This window comes from Rhagoletis zephyria, unplaced genomic scaffold, assembly GCF_001687245.7.
Source record: "Rhagoletis zephyria isolate East Lansing unplaced genomic scaffold, Rhagoletis_zephyria_1.1 Rzeph_scaffold_00041, whole genome shotgun sequence".
Classification (NCBI taxonomy): Eukaryota; Metazoa; Arthropoda; class Insecta; order Diptera; family Tephritidae; genus Rhagoletis; species Rhagoletis zephyria.
Window position 1 is genome coordinate 685215 of NW_016157125.1, and position 21872 is coordinate 707086.

The following is a 21872-nucleotide window of genomic DNA, read 5'->3' on the forward strand; positions in this document are numbered from 1 at the left end:
AAATAATAATAATTTTTTTGTTACAACAAGGATGCTGTATTTTTTTTAATTTACATAAAAAAAAGTTTAAACTGTTTTTTTTTCTTACATATAGATATACATATGTAAACTAAATATAGAGAATTTATGAACACCGAAAATACTACGCATATCCCATTCAACTGAACAAAAATCATCTAAGCATATTTAAGAAATAGTAGACATATATATTTCTGTATTTCCTAAGGTACAGTTAAACACTAACAGTTAACAAAAAAATTAAACTAATGTCATGAAGATACATAAACTACAAGAAAACTAAGCTATGGAGGGCGAAACAAAGTGGAAAGGTATAATAGGGCTACTTACTGACATTAAAAGAGAACTCGACAAGCTCTTAACTTTTATTGAACTTTCGAAAAACGCATTTAAATATATATACATTAGGGCAGCTCAATTTTTATGGGAGCTTTTTTCGACTATGCGCGTATGGCACAGAAGGGTTCTACGTGTTGTTCTAAGCAAATTTGAACAAGAAACTATTTAGGAAACTACAAATTGGTTTTAGACCCATAGTTTCTTCAGCAAATTTGCATGGAATTACACGTAGAATGCTCACATGCGCGTAGTCCCAAATTCTACCCGCCCTAATATACCTACATAAGTATTTCCAAACTCCCTAACTTCTTTAAAGAGATTCCCTAATACAACTATTTGATTAAAAGCTTAGTTCTCAAAGCTCAGTTCTAAGACGTGTATACTATTTTTCCGCGCAAAATTTATTAATTGATCTATTTTTGTATATTATTAAAGATGTCGTTTTTATTAAATTAAATTAATTACAAAACGAAGCAGTCGTATTATTAGCGTATTGAGTACGAGCATACATTCGGAAACTTAGCAACTAACAATTAACAATTAAATAAAACAAAATATGACATGTTATTTATAAAAAAAAAAAACAATGCGAAATAAGGCATAAAAACAATATACATAAATTTACATTAAATAAAAACAACTGAAGAAGTTTATTGAACAAAAGAGTATCGCTTTTTCGATTTTTTTTTTTTTAATTTCGAGTTTTTAAATTAAATATTTTTGGGCGTTCTTTGATAAAATAAATCAGCCAAATATTCCGGAAGCCTTCTTCTTAATCGAGCCCCATAAACCAGTGCTTTCTGGCTCTGCTGTGACCTCGACATGCTGTAAAATTTAAATAAAAGTAAGCATTAAAATTTTAGTTGAATATGTATCAGCAAATTAACCAACTCACCGCATTCGCCTCAGTGCTGGACACTTGCTTCTGATTGTAGCTGCTATGTGCGCCTGTGAAGCTACCGCTAAGATCTTCGACCTGCACTTGCTGCTGCTGATCCCAATCGTGTTGCTTGTAATCGCCCAATTCCACTTGTTGTTGTTGACCGAAGTCTTCCTGCTGCTGCTGCGACTGCTGTGATGACGACGTATAACCACCGGAACTGCTGCGGCCATAACCGAACTGCGCTTGCTGCTGTTGCTGTGCATTCCAACCTAAGTCGACTTCCTGCTGTTGCCCGCCATCTTCTAGCTTGCCATTCCAACCGACTTCAACCTGCTGCTGTTGACCGTAGTCATCCACCTTTTGCTGCTGCTGCTGCTGTAGTTGCGTGTCAAGTTCACGCTCGCGTCCATAGCGTGTACGACCTCCTAAGCCGATATTAGCGCTTGCACTGGTCGCGCTACTGCTCGCATCGGCGCTAGCCACAGCGTTAACACCACCAGCTGGCACAGTGTATTTGTATTCTTTCTTGCTATAACGATAGCCACTCGTTCGGCCACCGCTGGCAAGCGGTGCGTAGGGCGCTGGGTAGGCTGGATATTGCGTGGTTGTTTCTTCTTTTATAGCAGCATTTGGCAGTGGATATAAAGCATTGTCTTGACCGGCCAAACCGGGCTCTTCTACGTCACCATTTTCGTCGTATACATGCGGCGGCTGATCGCCACGATCCTTGGAGATCACATTATGTGGCCAAGCAGTGCGATTAGTGGAACCAGCGCCAATTTCGTGACCGCCAAAGCCGGTGGTAGAGTCCATGGGCAGGAGACCTTGGCACAGCAGATAGAGTATGCGTCGCCATTCGAGTAGTTCCTCGCCCGCCAAGCCGGTCTTGCGCTCCAGCACTGCCATACGTTTCGCCTCCTCGGCACCCCAATTGATGCGCTCCGCCTCATTGCTGGTCTTCTTGTGCATCACGAAGTTGATGTAGCGCCATTCTTTGTCGCGGAAGTCCTGCAGCTGGTTCAACGTCATGCCATAGTGTTCAGCGAGTTGTATGAAACGCTCGAATTCCTTAATTTGCCAGTCTTTCAGTGCCTGCGTTGTGATGCCGTAATTTGCGGCCACTTCGTTGAGGAACATGTCCTGTCGTTGCCAGTTGCGTAGATTCTTCAGACTAAAGTTTTGATTTTTAATCAAATTGTAAAGACGATCACGTTCACGCTTCTGCCATTGCTCCAGCGTTAACAGCTTGGTATTGTCTAAGAGTCCTTCACGCTGCAAGTGACTGATTTCGATGCTCTGGAAGGGCGCCAGTTGCTCGAGCGTGGTGCCGTAGAGTTTCGCCAAACGACGCTGATAATCGGTGTCAGCGGCAATAAACTCGAGGAATTCAATTTGGGTAATGTTGATCTCAGCAGCAATACTACGCAAACGCTCACTCTCCTGCTTTTGCCAGTTGTTGTAGTCGCTGGACTGGTGCAAGTTGCGTACAAGTCCCAAGTCGGCAAGACGCCGTAATTCATTATTGATCCATGATTCTAGTTCTTCGATAGACACATGGTACTCATCGGCCAAATTGTTGAGTGTAGTTCTATCGCGCAAAATTTGCTCTTCCCACACCTCCACGGTCACGCCGGGTTGGCGTGTGACTAGGCGGTACAGTCGGTCCTTCTCACGACGTTGCCAGTCGACCAAGTGCTCCGAAATGATTTTGTTCTGGTCCAGCAGACGTTGCAGCTCTTGCCTGTACCAGGCCTCGGCTTCCTCGACTGTGACGTGGTATTGTATAGCCAATTGACGCAAATGCTCCTGGTCTTGCCTCAGCTGCCTTTCGAGTTCTTCTATGGACCAACGCTGCTGCTTGCGTAACCGATCGTTAATCAAGTTCTGTATGTGTTGACTCTCTTCGAACTCCCACTCCTCCACCGTCACTGAGCCGGTTATGACTCCCTGCTGATTAAGTTTCTGTGCCTCTTCGCGTATATACTCTTCGATCTCTTCCACGCTGACATTATATTGGCGTGCAAATTGTTCCCAACGCATGCGCTCCTTAACCAAGTAATTCTCAAAATCTTGCCAATTCATGGGCACAGTTTGCGCTACGGCTTTCAGATGTGCAAGCGTGTATACCTTCCATTCATCGTTGCCGCTGTGGTCCTCGTAAACAGCATAGTTCTGGGGACCTTTAATCAAGCCGAGCACTTGCAAACGTGCGCCCTCTTGCTGCACCCACGATTCGACCTCTTCGACTGTCACTTGGTAGTCCTGTGCAATGCGCTCAAGACGTGCTTTATCGCGACGCAAGAACTCGTTGAACTCTTCATAGGTAGTGGCGTTATTCTGTCGATTTAACCAATCCTGCAAACGGTCGCGTTCGCTCTTTTGCCAGTAAGTCAACTGCTCGACTTGCAATAGTCCGGTGTTCTTCAGACGCTGTAGTTCGTCACGCATCCAAGCTTCGATTTGCTCAACGCTCACGCTGTACTCCTGCGCCAAACTTTGCAAATGCGCGCGATCGCGGCGTAGCTGTGACTCGAACTCGTCATAGCTGATGCTATTCTGTTGTTGTAGCAGCATATCAATCAGTCGTTTCTGCTCATCACTTTGCCACTGTGTGAGGCTCTCCACTTGCACTTGTCCGGTGGCCTTCAGGTTGACCAATTGCTGACGCAGCCACGTTTCGACCTCCTCAACACTCACCGAGTACTGGCGGGCAAGCTCTTGTAAACGTTGGCGCTCCTTATTGAGCTCCATTTGAAATTCAACATAACTCAAATGGTTATTTTGGCGTATGAGTTCCTTCAAGCGTTGCGCTTCCGCCACTTGCCACTCCGCAAGCTTCTGTACGTGATCGGCTGAGTCTTTACGCAAACGTTTCAACTCTTCAATCATCCACTTTTCGATTTGATCGATACTGATGCGATACTGATCGGCCAGCTGATGCAAATGTGCGCGATCTGCCAACAATTTCTGCTCGTACTCGGTGGTGGATAGACCATTTTGGTATTGCCCGATCAGCTGTTTGATGTAGTCGCGCTCGACCAGCTGCCAATTCTGCAGATTCTCCACCTCAAACTTGCCCTTGTTGCGCAACTCGTCGATGACCTTCTTGACATAAGCCTCGACCTCCACTACGCTCACATGATACTGGTTAGCCAAGTTGATTAGGAAACGTCTATCTTTTTGCACTTTCTCCTCGAACTCTTCCACTGTGATGGTGGATTGTTGTTGTAGCAAGTTCAAAATGCGATCATGCTCAGTCTTCTGCCACTCAGTGAGCTTCTCGATATCGAGTTTGCCCTGTTGCCGAAGACGATCCACCTCAGATTGTATCCATTTCTCGATTTCCTCCACCGATGTGTGGTATTGGAAGGCCATTTTCTGCATATGTTCCCGATCTTGGCGTAGCACACTTTCGAATTCCTCTACACTCCATGCCTTATTTTGCTTAACCAGCTCCTCGAGCCGCGCGCGTTCGGCTATCTGCCAAGCGGTGAGATTGTCAATTTGCAACTGGCCATCGTCACGCAAGCGAGCCAACTCTTTCTTCATCCACTGCTCGATTTCCTCGACTTGAACGCTGTAGTCGCGCGCCAACTTTTCAAGCAACTCACGATCCTGACGCAGGCGCTGCTCCAATTGCTCGGTGGAGTGGTACTGCTCCTGCGTGATACGCTCCAAGTAACGACGTTCCACCGCTTGCCAGTTGGTTAGCTTCTCGTTGGGTTTCAGCAGTCCCATGCTGATGAAGCGTTGCTCCTCATTGCGCACCCACTGTTCGATCTCTTCGATTTGCACGTTGTGTTGCATGGCGAGATCCTGCAGTCGCTTGCGATCCTCTAATAGCCACTTGTGGAATTCTTCCACCGTGAAGTCACGTTCCTTAACCATATTTGTCAGATTGCCACGCCATTGCGATTGCCAGTCCTTGAGTTTTTCCATTTCAATCAGCCCCTCTGCTTGCAGTTTTTGAATCTCTTTCTTGATCCACTCCTCGACCTCCTCAACGCGCACTTGGTTCTGATGCGCCAGAGTGTATAAGTGCTGGCGGTCTTTCTTGATGCTTTCTTGCAGTTCATCAATGGATAGATTATTCTTGTTAACCAATTCCAGCAGACGGTCCCGCTCGATTTTCTGCCAGTTACTCAACTGTTCTTGTATCTGCAACAAACCCAAGCTTTGCAGACGTTCGCCTTCTTTTTTGATCCAACCCTCAATCTCTGACGTTTGTACATTATAAGTGCGTGCTAGATCTTGCAAGCGCTGTCTGTCAGCCAACAGCTTCTTCTCGAACTCCTCAATAGTCAACTTATTCTCCTGCACAATCTTCAGTATATCCTCACGCTCTTGTCGCTGCCAGTCCTTCAAGTCCTCGACCTTGATGAGGCCTTCGCCCTGCAGACGCAATAACTCCTTCTTCAACCATTCTTCAATCTCCTCAACTCGAACTTGGTACGTGTTTGCCAAACTGTAGAGATGCGTTTGATCCGCTTTTATTTTCGTCTCCAGCTCTTCAACGGTCAACTCGTTTTGCCGCACAATAGAATTCAAGCGCTCACGTTCCTTCTGCTGCCAGGCCGCCAGCTCTTTTTCGACCTCCTTCAGTAGTCCCTGCGATTGGAAATTCTTAATTTCATTCCTTATCCATTCCTCTACTTCGGAGACTTGTATCTTGTAGGTCTTCGCCAGATCCTCAAGCCGCGAACGATCGCTCATGATCTTCGCTTGGAATTCCTCAATGGTCAAGTCGTTCTTATTCACAATCGATTTCAGGTGCTCACGTTCACGGCGCTGCCACTCTTGAATATCCAACTCAAGTTTGGTCTGACTCTCGTTATGTAAACGGTCCAACTCAGAGCTCTGCCATTTCTCGAGTTCCTCTAGGCTCACATGGTACTTCGCGGCCAACGCTTGCATATAGTTGCGATCACGTGCCATTTGTGCCTCCACCTCCTCCACCGAGCCACGGTGTTGCTTAACCACATTCTCCAAACGCTCACGCTCTGAACGTTGCCATTCGGTCACTCGTGTCATCTCGTTGCGTTGCTCGTTGATTATGCCATTCAGGCGCGCCATTTCACCCTTCAGCCATTTTTCCATATCCTGCACGTTGCCACGATACTTTTGTCCTAAGTTGGTGAGCTTTTCTTGATCCATTCGTATTGAGTTTTGTAGCTGTGTAATTGTGGCGTTGTGTTGGCGTATTAGCTCCTCCAGACGTTCTTGTTCACTGGTGCGTAGAGAGCCCGAATCGATGGGACGCGAAATCAACGAATTGTTTTGATCATTAAAGTGCGCGTAGAGGCGATTCAATTCCTCGATTTGCCAGTTCTTTAATTCTTGCAACGAAATATTGTACTGGCGTGCCAATTGCACCAATTTCTCATTGTTCTCGCGCTGCCAACGCTCCAACTCTTCACGTGTAACGCTATTCTGGTGTATCAACCAATCGAGGCGTCCAGCTTCCGTACGCTTCCAGCCGGTCAAGTTGGAATTTTGTGCCTGATATTGACCCAACAACACGCGATAACGGTCCAACTCGTCACGGTGCCACGCCTGTATGTTCTCAATCGTAGTGTGATGGCGTTCAGCCGTAGCCAAGAGACGTTCCTCTTGCTGCCGTTGCCATTCCTCCAGACGCTGTGGTGTTATATTGCCTTGTGTCAAAAACCAAAAGAAACGTTCACGTTCTTCCTGCTTCCAGGCCTCGCCACGTGGTACAGTCCATTCACCGAATGGCCGCTGCGAGTCGTATACGAGTTTACCATCAACCCACTTGCGATTCAGTTCAGAACCACTAACCGTATTTGTGCCATCAGGATTGGTAATAATTGTCTTATTGAACCGCCGCACCGTCACTGTAGAGCCGGGCGCATAACTTGGTCGGAACGCTGGACTGCCAGCGCTAAGCGCCTCCACATCAGCGTCGAAGGGGACGTTTGTAGCTGGTTGGTAGGCACCCGCTTGCCAATTTGAAGAACCCGCAACATTTACCACTGGATTATAGCCCATAACACTAGGTTCCATATTCTGATTTACCCAATCATAGACGGTATTCTTGCGTCGCAAGGTTGTCGAAGTGCTGCTGCTGCTAGTTCCAGGCTGCGCATAAATGGGACTTGGGTAGGAGGCAGTACTGCCAGATACCAAGGAACCGCTGCTGTAACCACCTGTGCCATATGTATAGGCCGGTATACCGCCGCTGGTGGCAATAGTAGTGCGATTGCGACTGCGAACGGTGACCAGCGGACTGCCGTACGTGCCGTCGCCGCTCACCTTCTTGGCCTCAGTGCAATTCTTGTGCACCACATAAGTTTTGCCGTCGATGACTTTCACTTCGGCGGGGTAAGCATAGTTGCGTACCTCATCGAAGTTCGAAAGATCGACCGGTTGAAAGTGGCCAACTTCGATCTGTTGCTGTTGTTGACCGTAATCGTCGCTGGCGGCAGTGTAAGTTTCCAGGGTTTCGGCTGCCTTTGATTCGAAGAAGTTCGGTGCGATGATGGTTGTGTAAGGCAGGAGGCCTTTACGCATGTCGGTAACCAATTGCTCGCTAACACGACGCACGAGTGCATCCAACTCAGAGCCAGTCTTGCCGGTCAGACTGATGATATTTGCTATAAAGGTAAGGAGAAATAAACGAATAAAATACTGAGTTAACTTGGTATATCTTAAGGCACTTACCATCCCATTGTGTGTCCTGCACACTGTAGCCGGTGCTGGTACCCTGCGACATGTAATTGTATTCCTGTCTCAGCCGAGTTGCAAACTGCCGCACTTCATTAATATGGGCATAGGCCCAGGAACTTAGTTGACAACAGGATGAGCTGCCACTGGCAGATGAGGAGGACGAAGATGATGCATAGCGTGACGAATGTGAGTAGCCGGACGTGCTGCCGACGATGTAAGCATGCGCGCGCCATTGCGCTACGCAGAGTAGCGCCAATAAAAGGCTCAGGGCCTTCATTTTGAACGGGGATAGTCGATTAGTGAAGCTTCAGATGAGTATGCCTGAAATTAGAAAAAGGAAGGAAATATAAATTTCAAATAATTTGAGGCTTTCCTGGAAGATGAAAAGTGTAAAAGTTAGTTTGGTTGAAGATAGGAAAAAGCGTAAAAAAATTCGAAAATCAATCAAAGTCCCTAAAAACTCCAAGAAATCCAAAATCGAGAAATTTGTAAAAGTTCAAAAAGAAATTATTTAAATATTCCAAGAAATACTCGAAAAATCAAAGTACCCAAAAATAACAATAATAAAAAAAATCCCGAATAGTCACAAAACCTACCCAAACGAATGCCTAAAAAGATTGCTAGAAAATCTCGAAAAATCATGAATCCCGGAAAGTATCAAAAAAAGAAAACCGAAATCATCCCAAAAAATCTCAAATTGCATCGAAATGGGTCTGATTCCAAAAAAAGTCCCAAACGCCCAAAATAAATCTGGAAAGTATTTAAAAAAAAATCCCGAAAAATTAAAAAGCAGACTCGAAACGCTTTCAAAAACTTAAAAAAATTCTAAATAAAAATTGTCACAATGTCTTGATTGCAAAATAATTCGAAAACCCCAAAATAAAACTGGAAAGTATCACAAAAAAAAAACAAACAGACGAGAACCGCAAAATAAATCTGTAAATATTTAAAATAAATCCCGAAAAATGAAAAACAGACGCCAAAAATTTTCAAAACTTTCTAAAAATTCTAAACCTGTTTTCATAATATCTTGATTGCGAAAAATCCGGCGCTCCAAAATAAATCAGAAAAATATCTCAAAAAATTTCGAAAATTGAAAAACAGATCCGGAAAGTATTCAAAAATTTCGAAAATTTTTAAAATATAGCAAAAAGTCCTTTTGCAATGACTTTATTTCAAAAAAAAAAAAAACGCAAACCCTAAAATTGGTCTTGAAAATATCTCACAAAATTCCGAAAAGCGAAAAAAGAGACCCGAAAAATGTTCGAAAATTTCGAAAAATCCTTAAACATCCCCCAAAATAAATCTGGAAAATATCTCAAAAAAGTCCAAAAATCCAAAAAAACATACCCATAAAAATTTTCGAAAAATTCGTGAAATTACAAAACATCACAAAACCAATTTTTTCACAATGTCTTGATTGCAAAAACATCCCGAAAAGTGAACAACAGACCCGAAAAATTTTGCAAAATTCTAAAACATCACGAATCAAAAAAATTGCAAAAAAATCCGAAACCCCCAGACTATCTCAAAAAATTGAAGCCAAAAAACACATTAAAAAAGAAAAACTTTTTTTCAATGTCCTTTTGGTTTCAAAATCTAAATTTATTTTGTCTATTGAAGTATTTTTCATAAACAGGAATATCCCTATAAAAATGTATTGAAATTGTTTAGATCGGAGAATATCCCTACTATTTAAAATTTAATAATGAGAAGTACACGCGCTTAAAAATTAAATAAAACTATAAACATTTCGCTTTCACATGCCATCACACAATGTATAGAGCACACTAATACATATTTATTAGTAAATATTATTCAAACGCCACATAAACTGATGGCCTCTTATAAAACGAGCGCTATTTTAATTATTATAGAAGCTTTATATAAATTTTGTGTCAGCATTAATCTATAATCTAAATAAAACAAGAAAAAAAAACAAACCTAAGTGGCTCTAGTCTATAGGAATTAATTCGAGTATTAATTTTATTTTTGTATAAATATTCTCGTCAGCCTTCATACGCATTAAAATAAACCAAGTAGAGATAAGTGAGATGCGCTTTATAATAAGTTCAATATTGTGACCTTTGAAGCTTTAAGCGCCGAGGTATTATTTTTTGTGGATGGAGCTTATTTTCGTTTATTTATTTACTGTAGTTTAGTATTTACTTGGGCTTTTTTATTTTATGCCTTTATTATTTATTTCGCATAGCTGCAAAACAGCTTCTTAATCTTCAAAACACAAAAAACCCCACTGTTTGGCATAAATAGCATCTGCAATGAAGCATGAAACAATTCATAGCCACTCACATCCGGTCAGAAACCAATAGACGTGTATGTATGTGTATGGACTGATAATTCGTTAGGAATATAAAATATAAAATTAAGACATTACCTAAGAAATTTGCAGCGGTTCTGTTCAGAAAAGATAATCTATAAATTTCAAAGCTTTCCAGCTTTATAGCAACGAAGTGTGCTCTCGGAGGCATTTAAATAATTCCAACTTTCTTAATTTTTCTAAAGCCAATTAACCGAAATTCTTAACGAGGGAGCAACTATCTTTTGACTCAAGGCGATGAATGTACATTCCCTTGATTCTACCGAAAGAATAAGATTCCAGAACAACCTCAAAATAAACTTTTTTATCCACGACTTCTGCAGTCGATCCTCCTCCTCAACCGCTCGCTTCAAGGCGAATTTATACAAGGTGGTGTTGATGGCGAATTTAGAATTTCGCCGCGGTACTTCTTAACGTCAAAATGATATGTTTGTTGCAAAACTAATTCGCCTTGTTTTGATTATAGTCAAAAAGGTTCTAATTCAGGCAACTCTTAGTGGCAGTGGTAAGCCTAAGGGCTTATGGTACAGTCGACTGCCATGGTTTGCAAAGGGAGAGAACTTTTCTCGTCCCAAAATCCGGTCATTTTTTGCTTAAAATCCGCCCAAATCGTTTCAAGATATCCACAATAATTGGAAAGTTGGTTACTTTCTACCGTAGCCGATGTGATGAGGTAACACTCAATCAATTAAACTTGACCTTCTTCGATTACAATTCACCAGAAGTAGTTGACTCTCTGGTTTTTTTTTAGTCTCTGGTTTATTTAAAAAATGCGGTATGTATTTTGGGGTTACGAAACGGACCAAATATTTGATTTAGCATCACCGAATAAACTTTTAAAATTATCCAATTTTTAAATATAAATACATACGAGAATTGCAGTAAACTGAGGCGAGAATGCAGAAGACTCCGCCAAGTATATTATAACAACTATACATACATTAAGAATTGAGGAACTAGTCATGACGGATGTGAACCAATTGTGGAAGTAGTATGTTATAAACAAGAAGGACAACGATGCCGACATTCCCTCTTCAATGTCCTGGGGCGAGAGGGACGCTGAAAATAGTAGAGAAGTAAGTGACCTATTTATTGCATTCCTTAAAAGCATCTACGACAATCATTATGCGAAACTCGTGATACAAGCAGACGAGGACGCCAATAGCCCAACTTCGCTCTGGCTACTGCTATAGGCCGAACTCATACCTGAGCAGACTAGATGCAGGTGTACCCAATGAGTGTCCGGTGACACCCCACGACTCGATACATCTCTTCGCATGCTCACAAAATCCTACACGGCTAACGCCTCTGTTCCTGTGGATGGGCCCTATAGAGGCTGCACGTTACTTGGGTCTGCAGTTAGTTGAGCTTGACAATAACAATAACAACTGAGATACCAGGCGATCTGGGCGGGGTTGTTGTAGACGCTAGAACAACAACAACAACAACAACGACAATTTAACAGAGTTTGTTACTAGTTTTAATATTGTCTTCGAGGAAACCCAATCTGTTTCTCAAAAAGTGTGCATTAGGACTTGCTGAACCCATAACTGCTATAAATATTTGAGTCATCACTAGGGACAGGAGTCTTCCCCTCAGCCTGGAAGATAGATTTTACCAGTCAAATACATAATTCAGATATAACTAACCACAGACCGATCTGTTTGCAATTATCTAACCAACCTGTTTTCTTATACGAATTACATTCTCAATGCTATGAACCGTGGTCTGAGTGTATATGCAATTTTAACAAATTTCAGCATGGCCTTCGATACGGACAACCATAAAATACTTATCAATAAGCTGAGTTAATACGGTGTAAATAATAAGGCGCTGGGTTAGATAAAATCGTATCTATCTGAAAGACTATTACAGGTACAGGTTAACGGCCATATATCACATAGGTATGATGTATGCTCTGGTGTCCCTCAAGGATTTCCTTTGGCTCTAATACAGTGCGAATCGGATTGCATCCATCGGATACCGTAATAGACATAAATAGCTCACATTTGTAGGGTTCTTGGTTTTGTTTTAAGATCTAGCAACGACTTCAACAATGCTACCACAGTTCCGAGATTACACACTGTACTAGTTAGGCCAATATTGGAATACTGTTCGACAATTTTGTCACCTACTACCAGCAAACAAATTAGTAAATTGGAGCAAATACAGTATAAACCAGAGGTTCCCAAGCTTTTTCCCCCGTAGACCCCATTCAAATCCTTACTGGTTTCGGCGGACCCCCAGCTGCTCCCAAATCTCATCAAAAAATGTGAAGATTAGATCTAACAATGTAAATCTTCATCGCGGATGAGTTCCAAAACTAAATTCGGAGTGGAAAAATAAAAATAAAATATTTTCATGTGTTCGATTTATTAAGACAATGTGATTATACACTTGCAAGTTTAAAAAAAAAACCGAGCTCGTAAAGCGATCAAAGTACTCTCTCGCTCTGAGGAGTTATATTTTTAAGAGAACTCCGAGAGCTGGCGTTATTTACATATTCTTAACCATAACCTCCTCAGATGTTCGGCTCATTCATGAATTTGCATGTGGAGTTTTCGTAAAATAGTTTATTTTGTGTTGATGGCATAATTTTTATTTTTATCGCTCCGAGTTTTAAAGTGATGCGAATGCCTGGTTTGAGCCAGTTCTGGCCAAATGGTTTGATGTCTCATTACAAGGTACTCCCGAGTGACCAACATAAAATAATAACATAAGTCGAGACTTGCATTACCGAACTAGTTTGGAAGTACTTAGATAGAGGGCTGGCCAATGCCTTAAGTTCGCGGACCCCCACTTACAACTCGTGGAACCCCATATTTTTTTCACGCCAACGTAGAACCCCGACGAGTCTCCTGTGGACCCATTCGGGTCCACCTGGACCACTTTGGGAATCACTGGTATAAACTGTGCAAGCACATCTCATATCTTTTGCAACGAAGGCGAGCTAGTATGAGCATTGAAGAAATCTATAAGCAGTTTAAAATTAAGAAGCTAGAAACTCGAAGGGAGGAATCGGACCAAGTCTTGCTTTGGTGTGGTGGATGGCTTTCTAGAAAACACATCATATCTTAAGCAATGTACGGTAAGGCTTCCCTATGCATAGCAAAGAAGCTGATGGTAACCTCAATGGCTTCCTTAGAAATGATACCGAATTTTCCGCTAAAAAAAACACCTAAAATTTTAATTAGTGTAGGGTCAGGTGTGAATACTTAAAGTATAATTTGTCGCGAAATCTTAAACTAAATGCGTCACTGAAATTAACCTCCTAAGCCAGCCATACATAAATAAATTTAAATCATTGAATTCTCAACAAATTACAACACTAATTATTTAATTTATAACAAATTCCAAATAACGAATGCAAACATAAATCGCACAACTTGTCTAGGCAAACACTTTAGCTTGAAGCACTTCAAGATAATGAAAGTTGGACAATTTTTCTTTTTTTTTTCAGAAACAGCTGAATACTTGAGCAAGGTAAAAAATCATTCTTTCGAACTCAATTAGTAAAAAACCGTTTTCATTAAGCATGGAAATGGGTCAACTCGCACTAAAAATATCAAAAATAAAAATCACCAATAGACTTGAAGAACAAATTTTCCAAATTAAAATTAAAAGAAAATCTATTTTAAGCGCCTATCAAAGCATTGCAACGCACGTAGTCACGCTTCCCTGCCAATACAAACATAGACATGTCTTCATAAAATATATGCGGGTGGCACACGCCATTGCAGCAGCGCCGGGTCGCCGCCTGTCATGCAACGCACTTTGCGTCACTGCAATCGCAGTTTTTCTCCAATTTTTTTTTTTTTTTTGTTATGCATCTCTGCTTTAATTATTTTGTGTACAAATGTACATATTTGAATATTTATAGCATGGCTGCCACGCGCATATACAGTGGCGAAAATAGAAATATGGAAGAGATATTCTAGCATTCTTTAGCTATTTTCCTTTAATTTATTTAAGGTTTATTATTTTCTTTATAAAAGTGTAGCTCGTGATCTAATAAAAACCATATAAGTCAAAATTTCAAACTTGGTAAAAAAATTTGCGAAACTCGACAAAGTTTAATCAACATTTTGAGTATGCACTTTTGTAGCGCATTCAATTTTAGTATGATTTTTGGTAATTTTTTTTTTGTGAAAGGTGTTGCTCATTCATACAAAAAAATGTTGCATGGAAGAAAAGGCGCGAATAAAAAATTGCCAAAAAACAACGGTAAGTTCCAGCAACTTCAAACTTGCACTTTGTTATAGTAAAATTTAACGAACTACAAAACCGAATGCACAAAAATTCTAAAAAATCTGATTAAAAAATTTAAAATTTGTATGAACATTTCGAGCGCTAACCGCCAAAAAGACGTAAGCGATTTTTTCTTTAATTTTAATTTGTTATTGCTTTTTTGATGCAGCAGAAATGTTCCTAGAGCATCTACATAGATTCATTTTTGCATCAAAAATAAAATTTTAAAAATAATGTCTTATGTAACATCTTTTTTGCGGTTAGGGCTCGATTTGTTAAAATTCATCGAATTTCTCTAAATGCTCTAATATTTGTTTCAGATAGTAACCTATATTTTCATAAAAACTAATAAACATTTTTTAAACAAACAAAAAAAAGGCGAAAACTTGCTAAATGTCCCTTCCCTATTCACATTTTCGCCACCGTACATTGTATGCATGCACGTAGATATATAGACAGACATACAAATAAATTCATATTTTCTTGACTGTCACACTTAAGTTTAGATATTTAGTTTTATTCTCATTCGTGTTATTGTTTTTATTGTATTTTTATACTACAAATTTTACTTTCCTTTCACTTTGATGATTCAAGTGCGTGGCCGATCGCATACTCATAAAATACTATACTCGTACATTTTCATATTCATTTTGATGTCTTGGAAATTTATCACCGCCGCTGCTGTCATTGGACATGTCATAATCTATCTCACCCAGTCAGTTGGCAATGAAATTTAGTATTTTAAAAAAAATATACGATACAGTGATGCCAGATTGTGGGTAATTTCCCTATTTGAGGGATATTTTGCATCAAAAATAATTAAAAAGGGAAAAAGGGACATTTCATATAAATAAGGGATTTTCTTTTAACGCAGTTATTGTTGCATAATTGATCAAAATTCAAGAATATTCGACATTCTTACGTAATTAATCGTTCTGAAGATGTGATGTGGAGTGAAATGGTATATAATTGTTAAAAAGTATAAGGACAATTTCGAAAATTTTCTTACGTTAACCAATTCAAGCGCTGAGTAAGAAAGAATCTTTTCAGTTGTAACTGGTGTTTCATGTAAAAAGCGGAACAAATTATCTGATGAAATGTTAAATAGCACATGAATGTGCTTCAATTTTAAAGTCACCAAATAATTTGTTTAGGCCTTTAGTGAGTGAGCAAAAACATGAAAGTGAAAAAATGAATGAGTGAAAAAAATGCAGAAAAAGAGGTTTTTTCTTAACAGCGGTCGGCCCTCGGCAGGCAATGGCAAACCTCCGAGTGTATTCCTACCATGAAAAACTGCTTCTCATAAAAATATTTACACTCGCCATTCGGAGTCGGCGTAAAACTGTAGGTCCCTCCCCTTTGTGTGACAACATCAAGGGGACCGCCACAAATTGGAGGAAAAGCACATATGTGTAAGCGCCAAACTATTATTATTATTTTATATGAATTTTACTTCTTTACTACTGAAACATGTAGATGTTTAAACTCGTTGGGAATTTTGTGGGATAAATTTTCAAGATGTGGGTAATTGAGGGATTTTTTCCCCATTTTCGTGGGATTTTTAACAGAGAATGTCTGGCATCACTGATACGATACTAAAACAAAATCTGTCAACAGTAAAAGTGTGAAAACTTGCTAGTTTCGGGGAATTCGTTCTTAGTCATTTTAGTCATTGGCATTAGTTATAGTATAGTTGTTGATGCTTGAAAGCTTTTATTGCTGAGGAGGGCATCAATTTGGCTATTATTTATGTAGTTTATGTGGGGAAGGTGTTGTTTTAATGTATTTTTCTTTAATTAAAAGTACTTACATACATACATTTAAATAAGTAACACACCAGTGAACGCAGTTAAGCATATCCATTTAGATGCTGTCATATTTTTGTATGTACATGTATGTAGTTAAGCGATTACCTTGCTGTAGATACTATAATCGTATGTATTTACTTTAATGTTACTCATACGCATAGTCGTGCAGTTTCTTCAAGGAAAATTATTGAAAAGATGCTGTCATTTTATCGAAGTTTTTGTAATCTGAGTAAGTTTTATGCACGAATCATGACCCATAAAAGAGCGACAGTAAAGGTCGTTACTGCTTCTGAGATCATTTAAAGTATTTTTTTTTTTAACTAGCCTCCAAATCGAAGAGTCCAACTATTCGATTATCAAATTCGGCCAGTGTTTTTCAGGCGGAGGGTGAAAAAGTGTGCAAAATAACTTTAGCCTCGAAGCTAGCAGCCACCAGCAGTGCTTTTTTCTCTTATAGCCAGGCGGTGATTAAGGCAGGCTCTGCAGAGAATACTTTATGGCTGTAGCTGATGGCCATGTCGTTGCACTGATCTGGGTATACAGCAACATTCATGGCAAATGCCGACGAGCTAACCAGGAACGGGTCGGCTCCGGATGTATCAGTGGCAGTGGATGTTCTTGTGCCTCTAAGCTATTTCAATAGCCGCATCTCTCAGCACTGGAAAAAGGCGGCTCATCGTAGGTGGAAAGAACTAAAATTTCTCATCAAACTGAACATGACGCATTTATCTCGAATAACTGCCGTTTACACAGGGCACTGAGCCCTGCAAAATCCATGCAGCAAGGCCAGGACGAAACGAAAGCACAACACTTCTTGTCGAGTTGTTAAACTCGCCACTTCGACCAACCAGCCCACGCACTTGTATGCTTTCCCATTGCATTGAACAGTCCTTCTGGTAGAAGGGCGGGCTACCTGTTTGGTACCTGCATTGATACGCGGGAGCTTATGCCTGAGGCAATCGCATAGGACCTAAATAAACTGTATGTCGTGGTGCTGTCACGTGGCTGCTATGTTGGATGGCGTAACACCAACTGCCGTTCCCCTCACCAAGCAAAAATATGAAATCCCAATGTTTCAACTATTCTCAGTGGTCGGCTTTTCACTCTAGCATTGGTGAAGTACCTCAACTTAACCCTTGACAGTTAGTTTTCCTGGAAGCAAAATAGGAGGAAAAGGTAAAGAAGCCATCGGTAGTCGTATATTTTAAGGTCATCATTGTTAAGCAGCTGGAGAGAGTAAACGGATCGGCCTTGATTAATATCATTCAGATACCACGGACCACCCCTACTCGCAAAGCTGTGACGTGAGCTTCAAGTTTCAACTATGGGCCACTCCGAAATTCTAGGAAGCTGTGACTGGATTCGAACTCAAACTGATCACTGCTCACCAATGTTTATTCCAAAAGGGCCATTTGAGGAACTCTCCATCGACTTTAAATTTAGGCTGGAGTGTTTTCCAAAGGGCGGTGGTAGCGAAAAACCGATGCAATCCGGATAGTAAGGCGGCAGTAAGGTTCTGTGGCTTTTTGTTGATTCGATCAAAAACGATCAGGAAATGTCTGACTTCTATCTCCCGATCGCTCCAGATATCTTTGCTATCAAGCTTATTTGGGTTGCAGGTGAGATCACTCATTTGATTCTATTAGAATGGAGTCATTGTTTTTTTTTTTTAAGTGAAAGCAATATGGCAGTCATGTCCTTTCTTATATCCTTATTTGACTGTATGTACAATTATTTGCCGATTCCGCTAAGAAAAATTTAAAAGCTCTTTTAACTTCTGCAGTTAAACCTCGTTTTGTACAATGGTGGAGGATATTTTTTAATTTACCATTAAAAAAGCAAGCTTTCTATATATTTCTTAGGCACGAAAGCAGTGTAAAAGCTTTATCCGCGCGGCTCTGGCATATACAGTGCAATAAATACTTTTCGAATGCAATATTTTGTTGTTTTATCTTATTTTTAAGGCTGCGACACTCCATGTATTCGGCTATTCGTGAGTGTTTACGGATAAATCCGAATATCTGGATATCCGAGTAATATCCGTTCTATTTTGTTGTCCGGATATTCGGTACATAACCGGTACATAACCGAATAATAACTGTTAGTTTTTCTATGCACATATCCGGTTAATATCCGTTCATTTTGTTATCCGAATATTCGGCTTTTTAAATCAGACATTCAATTATTGGAATATCTGGATTATCCGAATATTTAAAAGATCCGGGTAAAACTCCCAGCTCCACTTATTTTCATTTCTAAAATAGAAACAAACTTCTTTAAAAATTAAAACTTTCGTAATCTTTAATCAAATTATCCAGAATTTAATGTTGTAGCATTGCTTTAACAATAAAATGTTAAATTTTATTAAGAATTCCAGAATTGAGTACAACATCCAGTGAAATTTTTTTTTATAAATTGATATTTTTCGGTCTTTTTAATTATTGTTAAAAATATTCGGACACAGAATATTTGAGTGATTATGTTCAGTTATATTAATTAAAGTAAGTTTATAGTACGCCGGTAGTGCGAGAATTTACGATTAATTTTCATTCTAAAAATAAAAATTCCATAACTTTTCTTGAATTGCTGACTCAAAATAAAAATAAAATTTGTGATATGTTGAAAATCCATATAAGACAAGCCGAGAAATTTCCGGGAAAAAACAATTCCGTCAATTCAAAACATTTTTGACTAAAATGAAAAAAGATTAATTTGAGGCAAAACTTTAACGTTTGGCCAAATACAATCTGAAGTTTTTAATCCCGATTTCGGAGAGTTCTAAGTGGAGATTAAAAAAAATATAAAAAAAATATAAAAAATACAAAAAAATTATAGACCTCAAAAATTAAATTTTTGGTGTTCTTTTTCTGATTTTTATAAGACCAAAAAATTAAAATAAAACTCACTTGTAATAACTCTTTTCTCGCGCGAAATCCACTAGTACTCCATTAGAGTAACTTAAAATCGACTGGCAGTGCTTCTTGCACACTAATTTCGCTTATGAAATTCAAATTTCAAAACGAAAAAATATATCACAAGTCTCACACTTGTATAATCCAACTGCAAGGATCCTGCACTCGCACTCACACAGCTATACACACTTCACTGGGTGCTTTGCAATTAAAAAGTCACCTTTTTTTATTTTTATATGCACACAAACACAATCACAACACCAAAGTGGGGTGGTTGTGTTCTAGCGCGCTTTTAGATTCGAAAACTTTTCGATTTGAACGCGACGAACGCGAGTATTCAACTGATTTCAAAATCTCCGCCACAACGAAACTTAAATGAAAATGATCACCAGATTCGCCAGCGCTAGCCGATACGCAATCTGATGGCGATTGAGGGAGTGAGTGTGTGTATGTGATGTGGGAGTGCGTGTATTAGTTTAGCTGATCGTTCGCTCGCTGGCTGAGAACTCAACGAAGCCAAAAGTAATTCTTGTCTGTTATAGACAGCTAGAATTAAAAAAACCAAAAAAAAACACAATAAAAAATAATAAGAAAAGAAGAAATGAGCTGAGACAAATCTTGGCCAGCAGCCGCATCGATGACGTAGCCAGCCGGTGATCGTCGTGCAGTGCACGAGACAAGTCGTCAGATGAGGCGTATGAATTTTGATGAGCGTTTTATTAAGTCACCGGAGGCGGACAGCAAGCAACTTTGCTAGACTGCAAGTGGTGTGTGCGTTTTATGTGTGTGTGTGTGTTTATTTTGAGCTTTCCAATGACAATTGCCGATGTTTTTTTTTTATAAATTTACATTTCGATTTTCTTGGAATCGTGAAAGCGTGAATTCTATATTTTGGGAATGATCTAGTTAATCATCAATCAGGCTGCAGCTTATCAGCGCTGCTATTTGCGCTTATCAACGGCACTTATCGGTGCTTAAATTCAAAATTGTTTACGCCGTATGCTTAAAAAATTAAAAAAAAATTGAAATTAATTTTAATACTTGGGAAATTTTTAACGTAAATAAACACTTTTACGCAAAAGATTTTTTATTTTGCGCAAATAAGTCATTTTTGAAAAGACATACATGTATATACATATTTGTAGATACATATGCACATATTAATTACATTTTTTGGCATTTCACAAAAAACCTAGCATTTTGTTTTGCAAAGCCAATTATTATTAACACTCGATAAGCGATTGGCAATAATTTTAGCTTCCGTTCTGACAAAAAATATGTGAATCACTTTAAGCAAGTTTTGAATGAAATTTTTATGTTTACCTTAAACCGGTATATTAATTTGTTGACATTCAATATGCAAATAATTGTTCAAGCCATTCATTGTTTTTCTTTATCATTTTTGTTTTCAAGTGAGTTTGCCCTTGAATTTCGGTTTTTTTTTTCTTTTTTTGGTATTCTAAAGCAGAAATTCCTTGGTTTTTTCATAGTAAAAAATCTCGAGGACACAGGAAAGTATCCGGTTGATTATTGGCATTCCCGACCACAAACAATGGTATTAAAATAATAATTAGTGTTTAATTTTACGCAAGTTTTCTGAAACGAAAAAAAAAATCTTGCGGTTGAATTTTTTTTTTTTTTTTATGTAACGAATCATACATATTTGTATGCATGTTTGTTTGCTCGTGGAAAGATAAAAGCTAGTTTTACACATATGTATAACGGATGCTCTTAGCTTATGCTGTTCGCCTTTTAGCAAACAGTTTCTAATTTGTAAATTTTTATTGTTGCGTATTAAGATTTATTTCAATATTATTATTGAGCTGTGTACCGAGATTTGTTGTTTTTTTCCATTTTTCCTAACAAAACAAATCGTGGTACAAGCTCAATAATACTATCGGAATAAGTTTTTTCTTATTTAATTAAATAAAAAAAATTTTATTGAATTAGATTTAAAAAAATTAATTTTTTGGACAACAAAACCTAATGCATGAAAAAAAAAATTTATTTAAAAGGAAAATAAAATTAAATAATAGCTTTGATTTTTCGAAAGTCAACTTTAAAAAACTGAATAAAGAATTGTCTAAATTGTCGTGGCCTATATACAAAGAAAAAGTTGAGCAAATGTGCTTCTCGCGAAGAGCTGTTCTGCCAGTTTCTTATATAATAGGTAACCATAACCTGGAACAGGTTTACAATTTTGTGGACCTTGGTATCACAATGGATCCTAAGCTTAATTTTAATCTTCACATTAATGTGACAGTCAACAACACTAAAGGTGTACTTGCATTTGTGAAACGATGGTCAAAAGAATTTAGTGACCCTTATATCACTAAAACCCTGTTTACAACATTAGTTAGGCCGATTCTGGAATACGGCTCGGTGGTTTGGAATCCAAGGTATCAAATTTACTCAGACAAGATAGAATCAATTCAAAAACAATTCCTACTTTTTGCTTTAAGAAATTTCCGATGGGATTCTCAATATAGTCTTCCACCTTATACGAGTCGCTTAAAACTTATTAACCTTCCTACACTTGCCAGTCGCAGGGAAATGCTTGGTATAATTTTTATGGTTAAATTACTGACAGGCTCAATTTCAAGTCCGTCTCTTCTGGCTGATGTAAGCTTTAATGTTCC

The 21872-nt window shown here is 39.2% G+C and overlaps 1 protein-coding gene across 1 annotated transcript; it reads right to left on the reverse strand.

The window, feature by feature from the left end:
- Positions 1 to 935: 935 nt before the first annotated feature.
- Positions 936 to 19584, reverse strand: Tig (Tiggrin). The gene is made up of 4 exons (XM_017621328.1): positions 19228 to 19584; positions 7922 to 8248; positions 1253 to 7854; positions 936 to 1182 (listed from the first exon to the last, which is right to left on the reverse strand). Exons 2-4 carry the CDS (start codon positions 8202 to 8204, stop codon positions 1102 to 1104), a joined length of 6966 nt encoding a protein of 2321 aa, XP_017476817.1. The 5' UTR covers positions 8205 to 8248; positions 19228 to 19584; the 3' UTR covers positions 936 to 1101.
- Between the last annotated feature and the right edge of the window lie 2288 nt (positions 19585 to 21872).

What these genes read in the sequence shown, in the direction of transcription:
- Tig (XM_017621328.1), bottom strand. Translation starts at nt 8,204, where the DNA reads ATGAAGGCCCTGAGCCTTTTATTGGCGCTACTCTGCGTAGCGCAATGG. An exon ending in GCAGGACACACAATGGGATG is followed by an intron (nt 7,855 to 7,921) that starts GTAAGTGCCTTA and finishes TTACCTTTATAG; the next exon opens with CAAATATCATCAGTCTGACC. An exon ending in CCAGCACTGAGGCGAATGCG is followed by an intron (nt 1,183 to 1,252) that starts GTGAGTTGGTTA and finishes TAAATTTTACAG; the next exon opens with CATGTCGAGGTCACAGCAGA.